This window comes from Lynx canadensis, chromosome C1 (assembly GCF_007474595.2).
Source record: "Lynx canadensis isolate LIC74 chromosome C1, mLynCan4.pri.v2, whole genome shotgun sequence".
NCBI lineage: Eukaryota > Metazoa > Chordata > Mammalia > Carnivora > Felidae > Lynx > Lynx canadensis.
The window spans coordinates 41,168,812-41,188,714 of NC_044310.1; the positions used below are offsets into that span (position 1 = coordinate 41,168,812).

General features: G+C 39.1%; 1 protein-coding gene across 5 annotated transcripts in view; it reads left to right on the top strand.

Annotated features, from left to right (window-relative positions):
- Nucleotides 1–19,903, top strand: part of OSBPL9 (oxysterol binding protein like 9) — a 200,663-nt gene that overhangs the window by 102,485 nt on the left and 78,275 nt on the right. For all 5 annotated transcript variants that reach the window (XM_030324176.2, XM_030324180.2, XM_030324177.2 and 2 more), the window contains exon 4: nt 18,121–18,197. In XM_030324176.2, coding sequence (XP_030180036.1) covers nt 18,121–18,197 — 77 coding nt within the window. The remainder of the gene's footprint in view (nt 1–18,120; nt 18,198–19,903) is intronic.

The window sequence follows — 19,903 nt, forward strand, 5'->3', positions numbered from 1 at the left end:
TTTCACTTAGCATTACACTCTCCAGTTCCATCCACGTTGCTACAAAGGGCCATATTTCATTTTTTCTCATTGCCACATAGTACTCCATTGTGTATATATACCACAATTTCTTTATCCATTCATCAGTTGATGGACATTTAGGCTCTTTCCATAATTTGGCTATTGTTGAGAGTGCTGCTATGAACATTGGGGTACAAGTGCCCCTATGCATCAGTACTCCTGTATCCCTTGGATAAATTCCTAGCAGTGCTATTGCTGGGTCATAGGGTAGGTCTATTTTTAATTTTCTGAGGAACCTCCACACTGCTTTCCAGAGCGGCTGCACCAATTTGCATTCCCACCAACAGTGCAAGAGGGTTCCCGTTTCTCCACATCCTCTCCAGCATCTATAGTCTCCTGATTTGTTCATTTTGGCCACTCTGACTGGCGTGAGGTGATACCTGAGTGTGGTTTTGATTTGTATTTCCCTGATAAGGAGCGACGCTGAACATCTTTTCATGTGCCTGTTGGCCATCTGGATGTCTTCTTTAGAGAAGTGTCTATTCATGTTTTCTGCCCATTTCTTCACTGGGTTATTTGTTTTTCGGGTGTGGAGTTTGGTGAGCTCTTTATAGATTTTAGATACTAGCCCTTTGTCCGATATGTCATTTGCAAATATCTTTTCCCATTCCGTTGGTTGCCTTTTCGTTTTGTTGGTTGTTTCCTTTGCTGTGCAGAAGCTTTTTATCTTCATAAGGTCCCAGTAATTCACTTTTGCTTTTAATTCCCTTGCCTTTGGGGATGTGTCGAGTAAGAGATTGCTACGGCTGAGGTCAGAGAGATCTTTTCCTGCTTTCTCCTCTAAGGTTTTGATGGTTTCCTGTCTCACATTTAGGTCCTTTATCCATTTTGAGTTTATTTTTGTAAATGGTGTGAGAAAGTGGTCTAGTTTCAACCTTCTGCATGTTGCTGTCCAGTTCTCCCAGCACCATTTGTTAAAGAGGCTGTCTTTTTTCCATTGGATGTTCTTTCCTGCTTTGTCAAAGATGAGTTGGCCATACGTTTGTGGGTCTAGTTCTGGGGTTTCTATTCTATTCCATTGGTCTGTGTGTCTGTTTTTGTGCCAATACCATGCTGTCTTGATGATTACAGCTTTGTAGTAGAGGCTAAAGTCTGGGATTGTGATGCCTCCTGCTTTGGTCTTCTTCTTCAAAATTCCTTTGGCTATTCGGGGCCTTTTGTGGTTCCATATGAATTTTAGGATTGCTTGTTCTAATTTCGAGAAGAATGCTGGTGCAATTTTGATTGGGATTGCATTGAATGTGTAGATAGCTTTGGGTAGTATTGACATTTTGACAATATTTATTTTTCCAATCCATGAGCAGGGAATGTCTTTCCATTTCTTTAAGTCTTCTTCAATTACCTTCATAAGCTTTCTATAGTTTTCAGCATACAGATCCTTTACATCTTTGGTTAGATTTATTCCTAGGTATTTTATGCTTCTTGGTGCAATTGTGAATGGGATCATTTTCTTTATTTGTCTTTCTGTTGCTTCATTGTTAGTGTATAAGAATGCAACTGATTTCTGGACATTGATTTTGTATCCTGCAACTTTGCTGAATTCATGTATCAGTTCTAGCAAACTTTTGGTGGAGTCTGTCGGATTTTCCATGTATAATATCATGTCATCTGCAAAAAGCGAAAGCTTGACTTCATCTTTGCCAATTTTGATGCCTTTGATTTCCTTTTGTTGTCTGATTGCTGATGCTAGAACTTCCAGCACTATGTTAAACAACAGCGGTGAGAGTGGGCATCCCTGTCGTGTTCCTGATCTCAGGGAAAAAGCTCTCAGTTTTTCCCCGTTGAGGATGATGTTAGCTGTGGGCTTTTCATAAATGGCTTTTATGATCTTTAAGTATGTTCCTTCTATCCCGACTTTCTCAAGGGTTTTTATTAAGAAAGGGTGCTGGATTTTGTCAAAGGCCTTTTCTGCATCGATTGACAGGATCATATGGTTCTTCTCTTTTTTTTTGTTAATGTGATGTATCACGTTGATTGATTTGCGAATGTTGAACCAGCCCTGCATCCCAGGAATGAATCCCACTTGATCATGGTGAATAATTCTTTTTATATGCTGTTGAATTCGATTTGCTAGTATCTTATTGAGAATTTTTGCATCCGTATTCATCAGGGATATTGGCCTGTAGTTCTCTTTTTTTACTGGGTCTCTGTCTGGTTTAGGAATCAAAGTAATACTGGCTTCATAGAATGAGTTGGGAAGTTTTCCTTCCCTTTCTATTTCTTGGAATAGCTTGAGAAGGATAGGTATTATCTCTGCTTCAAATGTCTGGTAGAACTCCCCTGGGAAGCCATCTGGTCCTGGACTCTTATTTGTTGGGAGATTTTTGATAACCGATTCAATTTCTTCGCTGGTTATGGGTCTGTTCAAGCTTTCTATTTCCTCCTGATTGAGTTTTGGAAGAGTGTGGGTGTTCAGGAATGTGTCCATTTCTTCCAGGTTGTCCAATTTGTTGGCATATAATTTTTCATAGTATTCCCTGATAATTGTTTGTATCTCTGAGGGATTGGTTGTAATCATTCCATTTTCATTCATGATTTTATCTATTTGGGTCATCTCCCTTTTCTTTTTGAGAAGCCTGGCTAGAGGTTTGTCAATTTTGTTAATTTTTTCAAAAAACCAACTCTTGGTTTCGTTGATCTGCTCTACAGTTTTTTTAGATTCTATATTGTTTATTTCTGCTCTGATCTTTATTATTTCTCTTCTTCTGCTGGGTTTAGGCTGCCTTTGCTGTTCTGCTTCTATTTCCTTTAGGTGTGCTGTTAGATTTTGTATTTGGGATTTTTCTTGTTTCTTGAGATAGGCCTGGATTGCAATGTATTTTCCTCTCAGGACTGCCTTCGCTGCGTCCCAAAGCGTTTGGATTGTTGTATTTTCATTTTCGTTTGTTTCCATATATTTTTTGATTTCTTCTCTAATTGCCTGGTTGACCCACTCATTCGTTAGTAGGGTGTTCTTTAACCTCCACGCTTTTGGAGGTTTTCCAGACTTTTTCCTGTGGTTGATTTCAAGCTTCATAGCATTGTGGTCTGAAAGTATGCATGGTATAATTTCAATTCTTGTAAACTTATGAAGGGCTGTTTTGTGACCCAGTATATGATCTATCTTGGAGAATGTTCCATGTGCACTCGAGAAGAAAGTATATTCTGTTGCTTTGGGATGCAGAGTTCTAAATATATCTGTCAAGTCCATCTGATCCAATGTCTCATTCAGGGCCCTTGTTTCTTTATTGACTGTGTGTCTAGATGATCTATCCATTTCTGTAAGTGGGGTGTTAAAGTCTCCTGCAATTACCACATTCTTATCAATAAGGTTGCTTCTGTTTATGAGTAATTGTTTTATATACTTGGGGGCTCCGGTATTCGGCGCATAGACATTTATAATTGTTAGCTCTTCCTGATGGATAGACCCTGTAACTATTATATAATGTCCTTCTTCATCTCTTGTTACAGCCTTTAATTTAAAGTCTAGTTTGTCTGATATAAGTATGGCTACTCCAGCTTTCTTTTGGCTTCCAGTAGCATGATAAATAGTTCTCCATCCCCTCACTCTGAATCTAAAGGTGTCCTCAGGTCTAAAATGAGTCTCTTGTAGACAGCAAATAGATGGGTCTTGTTTTTTTATCCATTCTGATACCCTATGTCTTTTGGTTGGCGCATTTAATCCGTTTACATTCAGTGTTATTATAGAAAGATACGGGTTTAGAGTCATTGTGATGTCTGTATGTTTTATGCTTGTAGTGATGTCTCTAGTACTTTGTCTCACAGGGTCCCCCTTAGGATCTCTTGTAGGGCTGGTTTAGTGGTGACAAATTCCTTCAGTTTTTGTTTGTTTGGGAAGACCTTTATCTCTCCTTCTATTCTAAATGACAGACTTGCTGGATAAAGGATTCTCGGCTGCATATTTTTGCTGTCTAGCACCCTGAAAATCTCGTGCCAATTCTTTCTGGCCTGCCAAGTTTCAAAAGAGAGATCAGTCACGAGTCTTATAGGTCTCCCTTTATATGTGAGGGCACGTTTACCCCTTGCTGCTTTCAGAATTTTCTCTTTATCCTTGTATTTTGCCAGTTTCACTATGATATGTCGTGCAGAAGATCGATTCAAGTTATGTCTGAAGGGAGTTCTCTGTGCCTCTTGGATTTCAATGCCTTTTTCCTTCCCCAGTTCAGGGAAGTTCTCAGCTATTATTTCTTCAAGTACCCCTTCAGCACCTTTCCCTCTCTCTTCCTCCTCTGGAATACCAATTATGCGTATATTATTTCTTTTTAGTGTATCACTTAGTTCTCTAATTTTCCCCTCATACTCCTGGATTTTTTTATCTCTCTTTTTCTCAGCTTCCTCTTTTTCCATAACTTTATCTTCTAGTTCACCTATTCTCTCCTCTGCCTCTTCCATCCGAGCTGTGGTGGTTTGCATTTTGTTTTGCATTTCCTTTAAAGCGTTTTTCAGCTCCTCGTGACTGTTCCTTAGTCCCTTGATCTCTGTAGCAAGAGATTCTCTGCTGTCCTGTATACTGTTTTCCAGCCCAGCGATTAATTTTATGACTATTATTCTAAATTCACTTTCTGTTATATTATTTAAATCCTTTTTGATCAGCTCATTGGCTGTTGTTATTTCCTGGAGATTCTTCTGAGGGGAATTCTTCCGCTTGGTCATTTTGGATAGTCCCTGGTGTGGTGAGGACCTGCAGGGCACTTCCCCTGTGCTGTGGTGTATAACTGGAGTTGGTGGGCGGGGCCGCAGTCAGTCCTGATGTCTGCCCCCAGCCCACCGCTGGGGCCACAGTCAGACTGGTGTGTGCCTTCTCTTCCCCTCTCCTAGGGGTGGGATTCACTGTGGGGTGACGTGGCCCGTCTGGGCTACTTGCACACTGCCAGGCTTGTGATGCTGGGGATCTGGCGTATTAGCTGGGGTGGGAAGGCAAGGTGCACGGCGGGAGGGGGGGCAGGCTTAGCTCGCTTCTCCTTAGGTGATCCACTTCAGGAGGGGCCCTGTGGCAGCCGGAGGGAGTCAGATCAGCTGCCGGAGGTTTGGCTCCGCAGAAGCACAGAGTTGGGTGTTTGCGCGGAGCGAGCAATTTCCCTGGCCGGAACCGGTTCCCTTTGGGATTTTGGCTGGGGGATGGGCGGGGGAGATGGCGCTGGCGAGCGCCTTTGTTCCCCGCCAAACTGAGCTCTGTCCTCCGGGGGCTCCGCAGCTCACCCTCCCTTTGTCCTCCAGCCTTCCCGCTTTCCGAGCAGAGCTGTTAACTTATGACCTCCCAGACGCTAAGTCGCGCTTGCTGTTGGAACACAGTCCGTCAGGCCCCTCCGCTTTTGCAAGCCGGACTCGAGGGCTCTGCTTGGCTGGCGAGCCGCCCCTCCGCCCCGGCTCCCTCCCGCCAGTCCGTGGAGCGCGCACCGCCTCGCCGCCCTTCCTACCCTCTTCCGTGGGCCTCTCGTCTGCGCTTGGGTCCGGTGACTCCGTTCTGCTAATCCTCTGGCGGTTTTCTGGGTTATTTAGGCAGGTGTAGGTGGAATCTAAGTGATCAGCAGGACGCGCGGTGAGCCCAGCGTCCTCCTACGCCGCCATCTTCCTGCGCCTCCTATATGCCCATCTTTATGCCAGTAAGCCTCTAATTTGAAAATGCTAAAATGAGTATTCAGATGGTGTGACTTGCTAAGGTCAACACTAGAAAAAAGTAGCAAAGCATGGGCTATATTTTCTGGTTCTTAGTTTATATTCTCATACAGTAATTTGCCACATGTTTAACTTTGCTTATACTGCCCTCTTTACCTTTGAATACCTCCCTTGTCAGTGCTTCCCTCACCACACATCCCTTCTCCCTCTCCTCCTTCACATCTCCCTCTCCTTCTTCCTTTCCCTATCTCCTCCCTCCCTCCACATCCACACCTTTGCCTCTAACTCTCTCAGTTAAAATTTTTTTTCATGTTTTATTTATTTTTGAGAAAGAGACAGAACACAAGTGGGGGAGGGGCAGACACACACGCACACGCACACACAGAATCCAAAGCAAGCTCCAGGCTCCAAGCTGTCAGCACAGAGCCCAATGCAGGGCTTGAACTCATGAACTGTGAGATCATGACCTGAGCTGAAGTCAGAAGCTTAACTGACTGAGCCACCCAGGTGCCCCTCACTCAGTTTTAAAAACTCAACTCTAATCTCCATGCTCTAGAAGGCTTCCTTGATGAGCTCAAGCCTTCCTTGAGTTCATCTCCACAAGTATACACCCCTTGAACTCTGCTTACACTGATTTACTCAGTCATCTGTATAGTAGCGGTTGTCAGTTTGCATATGTTTTCTGTCACTGGAGTGTATGTTCTACACAAACAGGGACTGGGTCTTATTTGAATATATATCCCCAGTTTCTAAACAGTACTTGGTATTTACTAGCTACTAAATAAATGTTGGATGGATGGATAGGAAGATGGATGGATATATCTAATACTGTGATAAACACTATGGTTAATATTGTCAGAAAACCTAAAATCTTAGAGACAAAACATAAACACGTGAAAAAGTGTAAATAACAGTGTGTGGGCAGTATAAGATTAAATTTTATAGGTAGTCAATAAATACTTGATCAAAGAATAATTGAATGATGCATTGGCATTTAAGGAGAAAGAGATCACTGCTGTTGGACTAGTTAGGTAAGACTTCCTTGAGGAGAGCTAGGACTTATTCTGAGGCATGTGATGTTTAGGTAGATGGAAGGAAGGGTAAAGTCAATGTTAAGGTTCACAGAGGGAAAAAGTATTCCATGAAGATAATTTAGAGTGTTTTAAGGTCATTGAGAAGATGGTTTGGTTCATGTAAAACAAACATGAAATGGAAGATGTGGAGGGATTTTATTGTTAAACAGGGAGGTTAGGTGAATTCTGTAGAATATGGTCAATTTTTGAGGTTTTTAAAAATAGAAATAGCATTTCTTTTTTTTTTAATTTTTTTTTAACATTTATTTATTTTTGAGACAGAGAGAGACAGAGTGTGAGTGGGGGAGGGTCAGAGAGAGAGGGAGACACAGAATCTGAAACAAGCTCCAGGCTCTGAGCAGTCAGCCTGACGCGGGGTTCGAACTCACATACCGCGAGATCGTGACCTGAGCCGAAGTCAGACGCTTAACCGACTGAGCCACCCAGGCGCCCCTAGCATTTCTTTTTTTAAAAAAAATGTTAATGTTTATTTTTGAGAAAGAGGGAGAGCGTGAGTGGAGAGGGGCAGAGAGAGATGGAAACACAGAATCTGAAGCAGGCTCCAGGCTCTGAGCTGTCAGCACAGAGCCTGACACTGGGCTCCGACTTACGAGCCATGAGCTCATGACCTGAGCCAAAGTCGGATGCTCAACTGACTGAGCCACCCAGGCACTCCTAAATAGCATTTCAATATAAGCTCAATCTGAGGTGTGCAGGCTGTGTTGGAGGTTGCAGAGTATACACATGTACTACATTTGTGATGATATTTTGTTTACAGACATAAGACTGTATGACTGCTTGAACCAGCATGTAGTCACTAGGAATTGAAAGACAGGATAGAAAGAGGGACTATCTCAAGGAAGAATCTGATGAACCTGGTATCTGATATCATTTGTGAGGAGGTGGCAGATTTAAAGATGATTACCATTTGGTGGCCTGATGGCAGTGAGAATAACACCCCTTGTCATGCCCTAACCATTTCTCAATTCTGGCCTTACTGGTACAACCACTTCCTAACTGGTGTGACCCCCTCAATTTTTGCCCCATTTTTCATTCTCTACAACACTGCCAGACTGATGTTCCTAATATGCAGATTAGACCATGTCATTCTCATGCTTGAACTTTTTAAGGGCTTTCCATTGTCTTAAGGATAAAGTCCATTTGTACTCCTTGGGCTGGGATCCTAATCTTTTGCCATTTCCTCCTCCCCAAATCAATCCAATGTTCTAGACATATTTAAACCAGTTTCCCAAATATACCTTTTTCATGTCTCAGTGTCTTTATTATTGTTCTTTTCTCTTTCAAGATGTTCTTACCCTCTCTACTTAACAAACTAATTCTTATTCTTTTTTTTTTTTTTTAATTTTTTTTCAACGTTTATTTATTTTTGGGCAGAGAGAGACAGAGCATGAACGGGGGAGGGGCAGAGAGAGAGGGAGACACAGAATCAGAAACAGGCTCCAGGCTCTGAGCCATCAGCCCAGAGCCTGACGCGGGGCTCGAACTCACGGACGGCGAGATCGTGACCTGGCTGAAGTCGGACGCTCAACCGACTGCGCCACCCAGGCGCCCCGACTAATTCTTATTCTTTAGGGTGTAACTCCTCAAGGAGCTCTTCCCTGATTTTTTTATTCACTTCCTTTGTGTGTGGGGGCAGGGCGGGTGGTGGGCATAAGCCATGAATTCATATAGTTAAATACAAATCTTTCTTTACTAGATTTTGAACTCCTTGAAATCAGGGCCAGATCATAATTAATCCTCAACAGTTTGATAGTAATAATTTAATGCTTATTGAGCACTTTATGTCATTTACCTGTCCAAGTGTTGTATTTGTATTAACTCATTTAATCTCCGAAATAACCCTTTGTGGTAGATACTATTACTGTCATTTTACAAATGAGAATACTGAGGCTTATAATTTGTTGCAAATTATATGGTTAATAACTAGCAAAGCTCAGGTTTGAACCTAGAGTCCATGTTCTTTAACTCTGTATGTCACAGTAGCTTATTATGACATTCTCTAAATGATGTCTTTTGATGAACCAAAATTCTTAACTTTGATGTAGTTAAATTTATCAGTCATTTTCTTTGTAATTAGTTCTGTATCCTGTTTAAGAAGCTTTTTTTCTATCCCCAAATTATGATGATATTCTCCTGTTCTATCTTCTGGAAGCTTTGTTGTTCTTTCACAGTTAAGAATAAAGCAATCGCCTGGAATTAATTTTTGTGTGTAGTAAAGGTATGGTCAGGTTTCTTTTTTTCCCATATTGTCCTACAATTATATATTGAAAGATTGTTCCTAACTGCTCTTAGGTGCCACATTTGTCACAAATCAAGTGTTTATATATATGAGTGGGCCTGTTTCTGGGCTCTGTTCTGTTTCCTTGGTGTGTTTATATAGCCTTGCTCTAATACCACATTTTCTTTATTACTCTATATTTGATACAGTAAACCTTCTCTCTCTTTTCCAGGAAGCCTTTGCTATTCTTTATCTTTTGTACCATTTTGAATTTTAGAATCAACTTGACAAAGCTTAAAAATGCCTTTTGGAATTTTAATTTGCTTTGCATTTAATCTATAGATTAATTTGAATAGGTTGCAGTATTGAATTTTACAGTCCCTGAAGAAATATTTCCATTTATTTATGTCTTCTTTGATTTATCATAATTTTAAATATGATTTTTAAAGTATGATTCAATCTTATACTCACAGAAAAGTTGCAAGTACAGTACAATCCTCCTCCCAAACTGAAAGTTGCTAATTGAATGTCCCATCATCCCTGCTTTTTAAAATATTTCCTGCAAATAAGGAAGTTTTCCTCTATACATACTATACAACCATTAAAATCAAGAAATTAACATTGATGCCTTAATGCTTTCTAATCCTTAGACTCTGTTCAAACTTTTCCAGTTGTCCCAATAAAGTCCTTTATAGCAAGAGGATCTGGTTCAGCATCACATTTTACATTTAGTTATCATGTCTCTTTAGTCTCCTTCAGTCTGGAATGGTTCCACAGTCTTTCCTTTCCTTGACTTTTATGATCTTGACACTTTTTCTTTAAAGATTTTATTTTTAAGTAATCTCTATACCCATTGTGGGGCTTGAACCCACAACCCCAAGAGTCTCATGCTCCAATGATTGAGCCAGCCAGACGCCCCTGACCTTGACACTTTTAAAGGTTATAGGCTAATTATTTTGTAGAATGTCCCCCAGTTTGTTTTTTTCTGATGTTTCTTTATAATTTGATTCAGATTACCTGTCTTTGACTCAAAGATCACAGACATGATTCTGTGTTCTTTTCACAGGGTTTCAATATATCCCATTACTGATGACATTTACTTTAATCATCTCATTAAGGTGGTATTGCCAGGCTTTTGTTGTTAAATTTAATCTTTTTCCCAACTTAGTTAATATTTTGTGGGGAAGTATTTTGAAGCTATGCCAATATCCCATTCCTCATCAAACTTCCAGTGTGTGTGTGTATATACATATATGTACATATACATATATATGTATATATATATATATTTATATATCAGTAGTAACATAGTATCTTGTTTTACTCAACAGACTATAATTCTTTTTTTTTTTAATTTTTTTTTCAACGTTTATTTATTTTTGGGACAGAGAGAGACAGAGCATGAACGGGGGAGGGGCAGAGAGAGAGGGAGACACAGAATCGGAAGCAAGCTCCAGGCTCTGAACCATCAGCCCAGAGCCTGACGCGGGGCTCGAACTCACGGACCGCGAGATCGTGACCTGGCTGAAGTCGGACGCTTAACCGACTGCGCCACCCAGGCGCCCCTCAACAGACTATAATTCTTTACTATCATTATTTATTTTGATGCTTAAATTGCCCTCAGTTTGGCCACTAGAATTCCCTTTAAGCTGACTTCTGTATTCTTTTTACATGTCCCTATAATTCTCTGAGTATTTCCTTACTTTCTGGCACAAAAAAGCATTTCCTTACTTACTTTCTGGCACACACACACACACACACACACACACACACACACACACAAAGAAAGAAAAGAAAAGAAAAAAGGATTCTAGGCTTATTTTCTCCCTTCCTTCCTAGTTCTATAATCAACCATTTTTCCAAGAAGCCCTGGTACCTTTGAAAGGAGAATGGCTTTCAGAAATCAATACCTGGTTTTAGGTGTATTTGGCACTGTTAGGTGTCATGGGACTCAGGCTCTCTCATAGCTAAGAAACATGTAAATGTTATATGCGTGCATGTGCATCCATGTCCATATTTCCATATGTATTTATTTATATAGCCAAAACCATGAGTTCATACCGATACCTCCATTTCCAGTCTCACACCCCAGAAATCATTCTGGTTTTCTCGCTTACATTATTTGTAACACTATTTTCCAACAGTGAGAAATCCTTTATCCTTGTTGTGTTTACTTACTTGGCCAATCCTCCTGTATGTAGTTCCTATCATTACCTACTTTGTGTGAATATCATCCTTACTCCACCCAGCCTTGGAAACCTTGTGCCCACTTGACTCTGTCCCCTGCAATGTGGACTCCCTCTTCACCTTTCTTGTCTTCTGACTCTTCATGCTGGACTCTTCCACTGTGTAGATTCCCTCTTCATCCTGTTTTGGGCTTTGATGCCTCATGCCACATTGTCCATTGGTATGATGTACAGTAGTGCCCCTTCATGCGCAGTTTTGCTTTCTGCGGTTTTAATTACTCACAGTTAACTGTGTTCTGGAAGCAGATGATCCTTCTAACATATTGCCAAGTCAGTAATGGCCTAATGCTACTTCATAGTGCCTGTATTAATTTACTTCACTTTATCTCATCACATAGACATTTTATCATCTCACATCATCACAAGAAGAAGGGTGAGTACAGTACATTAAGATATTTTAAGGGGCGCCTGGGTGGCTCAGTCAGTAGACCATCTGACTTCGGCTCAGGTCATGATCTCTCAGTCTGTGAGTTTGAGCTTCGTATTAGGCCCTGTGCTGACAGCTCAGAGCCTGGAGCCTGCTTCGGATTCTGTGTCTCCCTCTCTCTCTGCCTCCCTCTGCCTCTCCCCCAACTCACGCTCTGTGTGTGTGTCTCTCTCTCTCTCAAAAATAAATAAACAATATTAAATATATATATATATATTTTAAGAGCATTCATGTATGTGAGAAATGGGCCACATTCACATAACTTTTATTACAGTATATTTTTATAATTGTTTTATTTATTATTAGTTACTGTTGTTAATCTCTTACTAATTAGTGATCTCTTACTAATTTATAAATAAACTTTATCATAAGTATGTATAGGAAAAAACACTGTATATATAGGGTTCATTACTGTCCATGGTTTCAGGCATCCACTGGGTGTCTTGGAATGTATCCCTTGTTGATAAGGGGTTACTACCGCGTGCCCTCCTCATCTTGCTCAGGCTCTGATGTCCTGAGCTGAATCTTCCACTCATTTGGTACAATGCTTTTAATTAAACCACAGATGCTAAAATGCTTTTAATTAAACCACAAATCATTTGATTTTTCCTCTAATGTTCCTTTTCTCTTCCAGGATTCAATCCAAGATCCTGCATTACATTTAGTTATGGCAGTTCCTTATTCTTTTCTTGTCTTGGTTTTGGGGATAGATTCCTGTGAGTCATTGCTTACATACAACATCCAGTGCTCATCCCAACAAGTGCCCTCCTCAATGCCCATCACTCACTTACCCCCTCACCTGTCCCCCCCCCAATCAACCCTCAGTTTGTTCTCTGTATTTAAGAGTCTCTTATGGTTTGCCTCCCTCTCTGTTTGAAACTATTTTTTCCCTTCCCTTTCCCTCCCCTCCCCTCCCCTTCCCTCCTTTCCCTTCCCTTCCCTTCCCCTCCCCTCCCCTCCCCTCCCCTCCCCTCCCCTCCCCTCCCCTCCCCTCCCCTCCCCTCCCCTCCCCCCATGGTCTTCTATTAAGTTTTTCAAGCTCCACATGAGAACATATGGTATCTGTCTTTCTCTGGCTTACTTCACTTAGCATAATACCCTCCAGTTCCATACACGTTGTTGCAAATGGCAGGATTTCATTCTTTCTCATTGCCAAGTGGTATTCCATTGTATATATAAACCGTATCTTCTTTATCCATTCATCAGTTGATGGGCATTTAGGCTCTTTCCATAACCTGGCTATTGTTGGAAGAGCTGCTGTATGGTCAGTTTTTAGAAATATTCTGTGTGTGCTTGAAAAGAATGTCTGTTTCACATTTGTTGTGTGTAGTGCTCTATGTATGTCCATTGGATCAAGTTTATTCATCAGGGATTATTCATATTTTCTAGATGCTTACTAATTTTTTGTCTGCTTCATCTAATTGGGAGATGAATGAGTTGTATTAAAATCTGCCACTATGGGCGCCTGGGTGGCTCAGTCGGTTGAGCGTCCGACTTCAGCTCAGGTCACGATCTCACGGTCCGTGAGTTCGAGCCCTGCGTCGGGCTCTGGGCTGATGGCTCAGAGCCTGGAGCCCGCTTCCAATTCTGTGTCTCCCTCTCTCTCTGCCCCTCCCCCGTTCATGCTCTGTCTCTCTCTGTCTCAAAAATAAATAAAAATGTTAAAAAAAAATTTTTTTTAAAATAAAAAATCTGCCACTATGATGGTGGTGTTTTGTCTATTTTTCCTTATATTCTATATGTTTTTGCCATATACATATATTTTTGAATACATATTATTAGCTACATATAAATTTATATTTATTGTATCTTCTTGATGATAAAATTCTGTGGCATTTGCAAAGTGAGCCTCTTGATCTTCTGGTAAAGTCTATTTTGTGTGATTTGAATAATATCAACTTTTTTAGAGTTAGTATTTCTATGGTCTGTCTTTTTTTATACTCCTATTTTTAATATTTCTGTATCCTTATATTTAATGAGTATCTCTTGTGTCATAAAATCTTGTTTAAAAATTCTTCTTTTTCTAATTGGAACATTTACATACTTCATTTATACCTAATTTAATTATTGGTGTTTTAGGGTTAAAATTTTACCATTTTACCATATGTTTTCTTTTTGTCTTGTATTTTGTTTCTTTTTTCTCTTTCTTGTAAATTTTTGGATTATTTTTCATTACTGATTTTTTTATTTATTATGTGGGAAGTTAAACACTTAACCTTATAGTGATTACTCTAAAAATTACAACATAAATCTTTCAGTTATCAAAATCTAATGTTAATTGGTAATTTTATCTTCTTTCCAAACAATGCAGAACTTTAGAATTCTTTAACTCCATTTTCTCTTTCCTACTTTATTTTCAGTTGTTTGTATTTAATTTTGTATGTATTTAACTTCACAAGGTATTATTATTTTATGTAGTCAATATGCATTTAGTTTTGCCCATGTACTTACCATTTTTTTATTTTTATTATTTTTTTAAAATTTTTTTAACGTTTATTTTTGAGACAGAAAGAGACAGAGCATGAACAGGGAAGGGTCAGAGAGAGGGAGTCACAGAATCTGAAATAGGCTCCAGGGTCTGAGCTGTCAGCACAGAGCCTGACGCGGGGCTTGAACTCACGGACCGCGAGATCATGACCTGAGCCGAAGTCGGCCGCTTAACCGACTGAGCCACCCAGGCGCCCCAATGTACTTACCATTTTTTAACTGTTTTTTTCTTTTTTTTTTTTTAGGTTTTTATTTAAATTCCAGTTAGTTAACATACAGTGTAATACTGGTTTCAGGTGTACAATTTAGTGGTTCAACACTTCTATACAACAGCCAGTGCTCATCACAAGTGCCCTCTTTAATCCCCATCACCTATTTAACCCATTCCACAACCCTCCTCCCCTCTGGTAACCATAAGTTTGTTTTCTATAGTTACGTCTGTTTCTTGATTTGCCTCTCTCTCTCCCTCTTTTTCTCTATGCTCATGTGTTTTGTTTCTTAAGTTCCACATATGAGTGAAATCATATGGTATTTGTCTTTCTCTTTTCTCTTAGCATAATAATATACTGTCACTCCATCCACATCATTCTGGCAAGATTTCATTTTTATGGCTGAATGATATTCCATTGTATATCTATTCCACATTTTCTTTATCCATTCATTAGTTGATGGACACTTGGGCTATTTTCATAGTTTGGCTGTTGTAGATAATACTGCTGTAAACATTGGGGTACATGTATCCCTTTGAATGAGTAAATACCTAATAGTGCAATTGCTGCATCATAGGGTAGTTGTATTTTTAACTTTTTTGAGGAACCTCTATACTGTTTTCTAGAGTGGCTGGACTAGTTTGCATTCTCACCAATAGTATAATAAGGTTCCCCTTTCTCCACATCCTTGTCAACACCTGTTGTTTCTTGTGTTACTGATTTTAGTCATCTGACGGGTGTCAGGTGCTATCTCATTGTGGTTTTGACTTGTATTCTTGATTATGAGTGATGTTGAACATCTTTCCATGTGTCTGTTAGCCATCTGGATGTCTTCTTTGGAAAATTGTCTATTCATGTCTTCCACTCACTTTTTAATTGGATTATTTGTTTTTTAGGTGTTGAGTTTGTTGAGTTCTTTATAATTTTGGATACTAACCCTTTATCAGATATGTCATTTGCAAATATCTTCTCCCATTCCATAGGTTGCCTTTTAGTTTTGTTGATTGTTTCACTGTGCAGAGGTTTTTTATTTTGATGAAGTACCAATAGTTATTTTTGCTTTTGTTTCCCTTGCCTCAGGAGACGTATCTAGTCAGAACTTGCTATGGCTGATGTCAAAAAGATTACTGCTTGTGTTCTTCTCTAGGAGTTTAATGGTTTCATGTCTCACATTTAGGTCTTTAATCCATTTTGAATTTATTTTTGTGTATGGTGTAAAACAGTGGTACAGTTTCATTCTTTTGCATGTTGCTGTCCAGTTTTCCCAACACCATATGTTGAAGAGACTGTCTTTTCCCTATTGGATATGCTTTCCTGCTTTGTTAAAGATTAATTGACCATATAGTTGTGGGTTCATTTCTGACTTTTCTATTCTGTTCCACTGATCTATGTTTCTGTTTTTATGCCAGTACCATACTATACTGTTTGATCACTACAGCTTTGTAATATAACTTGAAGTCCAGAATTGTGATACCTCCAGCTTTGCTTTGTTTTTTTCAAGGTTGCTTTGACTATTCAGAGTCTTTTGTGGTTCCATACAAATTTTAGGATTGTTTGTTCTAGCTCTGTGAAAAATGCTTATGGTATTTTGAGAGGGATCGCATTAAATGTGTAGATTGCTTTGGGTAGTGTAAATATTTTAACAATATTTGTTCTTCTAATCCATGAGCATGGAATGTCTTTCTAGTTCTTTGTGTCCTTTTTAATTTCTTTCATCAGTGTTTTTATAGTTTTCAGAGTACCAGTCTTTCACCTCTTTGGTTAGGTTTATTCCTAGGTTTCTTATGGTTTAATATACTTACCATTTTTGTGACTCCATTCTTTCCTGCTTCTACCACCTTCCATCAGACATTATCCATGTAGGCATGGAGAATACCTTTCCAAATTTTCTTTTTTTTTTTTTAAGTTTATTTAGAGAGAGAGGGAGGGAGGGAGAGGAAGGGGCAGAGTGGGGGGGGAAGAGAGAATTCCAATCAGGCTCCACCTTGTCAGCGCAGACCTTGGCATGGGGCTTGGTCTCACAAACTGTGAGATGATGACCTGAGCTGAAATCAAGAGTCGGATGCTCAACTGACTGAGCCACCCAAGTGCCCCTCAAATTTTCTTTAATGAGTGTCTGCTGGTGACGAATTTTTAGTTTTTTTGGTCTGAAAATGACTTTATTTCATCTTAGTTCCTGAAGGACGTTCACCAAATTCTAGATTGGAAGCTATTTTCTTTTATCCATTAAATATAGTACTCTGTTGTCTTTTGGCTAGCATTGTTTGAGAGTTTAGCTCAATTGCTTGCTGAGCTTTTAAAAAAATTTTTTTTTAACATTTATTTTTGAGAGACAGAAAGAGAGCATGGGTGGGGGAGGGGAAGAGAGAGAGGGAGACAGAGAATCCAAAGCAGGGTCCAGGCTCTGAGCTGTCTGCATAGAGCCCGATGCAGGGCTCGAACTCACAAACAGTGAGAACGTGACCTGAGCCGAAGTCAGAAGCTTAACTGACTGAGTCACCCAGGCGCCCTGCTTACCTTTTTGAAAATATTTTCTATCTGTTTGACTTACTGTCTTTTATACTGATAAGTTTCTTCTGATCTCTCTTCCATTTCTCTAATTGTCTCTTAGTTGATTTATTCTGCTGTTAAACTCATCCACTGAGTTTTAAATTTTGCTGATTATGTTTTTTTAAGTTTATTTATTTATTTTGAAAGAGAGAGAGCATGAGTGGGGGAGAGAGACAGAATCCCAAGCAGGCTCTGCACCACCAGTGCAGAGCCTGATGTGGGGCTCGAGCTCACAGACTGTGAGATCATGACCTGAGCCGAAATCAAGAGCTGGATGTTTAACCTTCGGAGCCACCTATATGCCCCTGTATTGTCTTTTGATTTTCATTAATGTATAGTTTTGTATCCTTGTATACTTGGCTATCTGTACTTATGTGCTAGATATTGTATCAAAAAATTATTTATAGAGATGATTCAGCAGTTGAAATGATGTTATCTTCCTACAGAAAAGATTTTGTTTGCTTTTGTTAGCCAGGTACCTAGAGTCACTAATAACATGGGGTTGTTTTAATCCATTTTGGGCATGAAGATTTTTCTTTGCCATTCAGAACTGAGCAGTTAATTTAATTGTTTTATTCTTAATCCCTCTATTAAGTGTAGCCCCATGACACCCTAATTGAAGCATGACTTATTCACTAGAGACCCCACTGGTGGTGGGCCTTGGTTTCCAACTTTTGCCTTGACAAGGCTTTTTTTTTTTTAATAGACTATTTTTTAAAGCGGTTCTTGGTTCATAGAAGAATTAAGCAGAAAATACATAGAGTTCCCATACAGCTCCTGCCCAAACATACTGACAAAGCTTTTAAGTACGTTGCTCAGTCTACTACTCCTTTGGTGGAATTTATAAGGAGAAAAGTGGCCTTCAATATAAGGCTTATCTTCTAGATGTTTGTCTTTTAGACTTTGGCCTGTTATTTCTTTATTACCTTGTTATTTTCTATTGTCTCCAATCAATTATTTTTTAGTAATTTTTCCAGCTTTTCTAGTTGTTCTCAGTGAAGTGTAGCTTGCTATTACTGACCATAATTATTCCCTTTGTTATAAATTGCTGCAAGTGGATTGCATGTTTAGAAAGGATAGGAAGATGAACCTATTAAGAAAATGGCACAACTAAAACCTCTCCCATTAGTATTGAGGTTTAAAATTTTTACTTTAAAACATGAAACTGTCTTGTAGAAATTAGCGGTTTAATTTTTATAATATTTTATTTCAGCTCGCGATGCTGATGAGCGAGAGAAGTGGATCCATGCCTTAGAAGAAACAATTCTTAGACATACTCTTCAGCTTCAAGTAAGAGTCTTTACATAGCTTCTGGATAGTTCGTTAGTTTTTGTTTGTTTACTTTCTGTTTTTTTAAAATAACTGTGATATGATATAATGAAAATTTCTTATTTCTGAGTTGCTTATTCTTGCCTTTATAGTGTTATATTAGTAAAGGTATATTCCTTTTCTTCTGCTTTCTATGGGGTAAAATACTGATTTTTATTTAGAAATAAGACAGTTCAAGGCCATATTCAATGTGAAATTCTGTGTTAATATGTACCAGATCATTTTTAAATTTAGTATCTATGATTGGTTATTGATACAACTAAATTATGCAGTAATGTATAATAATACATAAGTACTGATGAGTTGACCTACTTTTCTTGTTACTGGATTTGGCAGTTACCATATGTGTTAAGTAGTACTCTTTGGGGTGAAAGTAAAAGGGAAAAAAAGACAAATTGGGTTTAAGAAAAATGTAAATCTGGCTGAAATGTGGTTTGAAGTAGGCACTTAATGTCATGAGGACCCAAATCCACCATTTCTATTTCTAGGCCTCATTTCTTCTGGAGTGCCTTTATTTTTAGATAAGTTCTTTTTGTTGCAGCAATTTCAGCCTCCCATTGTTGAGATGTACAACATACTATCAGGAATATATTGTAGGAATTCCCAATTCCACAGAAGGTTATTGTTCTTTCTGGACCATAGTAAGACCAATAGGATTAGTGCTGATCACCTTATCTCCAGTCATTTTCTTAATCCTGACCAATCACAATTTCACAGTCACATCTTTCACTCCTGGAGCTGGGCTGTTACCTGCTTCACCAGAAACATATTGCTTATAGGGTAGAAGATGGTGCCCACAAAGCAAAGTCATAATAGGGAAAAAAGATGATAGATGACAAAAACAACAAATGTTTACTCCACCATACTGCAGATAGTTTTCCAAGTTCATTCTTAAATGAAGGAGCTTATATTATGGCATTGGAGGATTTTATTTTAATTATTTTGATTTATAGGGTTGAGTTGTAGAAAACTGATATTTAATAACTCTTTTTCTCTACTGATTTTTGTCCTGTACCAGGAACTGGCTTGATTATACAAAGTGGTATATAGGGCATTGCAGGTCCTACAAGGTGGAAACTCCTCATCACCTGAAACTGTTCAAATAGAGACTTAAAAAACATTATTCAAGGATGTGGCTATTAAGAGATTATAAGAATGAATATGGAGTTGAACTAGGAGATCTGTAAGTTATTCTTTGAGCTATGCTTTTTAAAAGCAATTTCATAATTTCTGAAGGCTTGCTTTTAGGCAGTTTTATAAATTACTGTGACATCATTTTAGGAAATTTGTGATTCAGTAGGAAAACAAGTGTTTTAAGAATCCTATTAACCTGAATGCGGCAGATGAGATTCCCTCTGTGGTTGGTGAGACTGACATTCAATTCAAGTCCCTCTGTGATCTGTTCTCAACCTGCCTTTCTAGACATTTCTACCATTATACCTCTATGTCAACTTTTTACTAGAGTGCTGCTGCTGTTTACTTAATTTCCTCTGAATGCATCTTTTCATTTCTGGTCTCCACATTCTTGCACATTATGTTTTCTCTCCTCTCTGAAATGCCATCTGCCTCCACTCTGCTTTTATATACCATGGCTTTTCTTGAAAGCCCAGTTCAGAACTGATCTCTTCTGTGGAGCCTCCCCTGACTGACCCCTTCCTACCCATCCC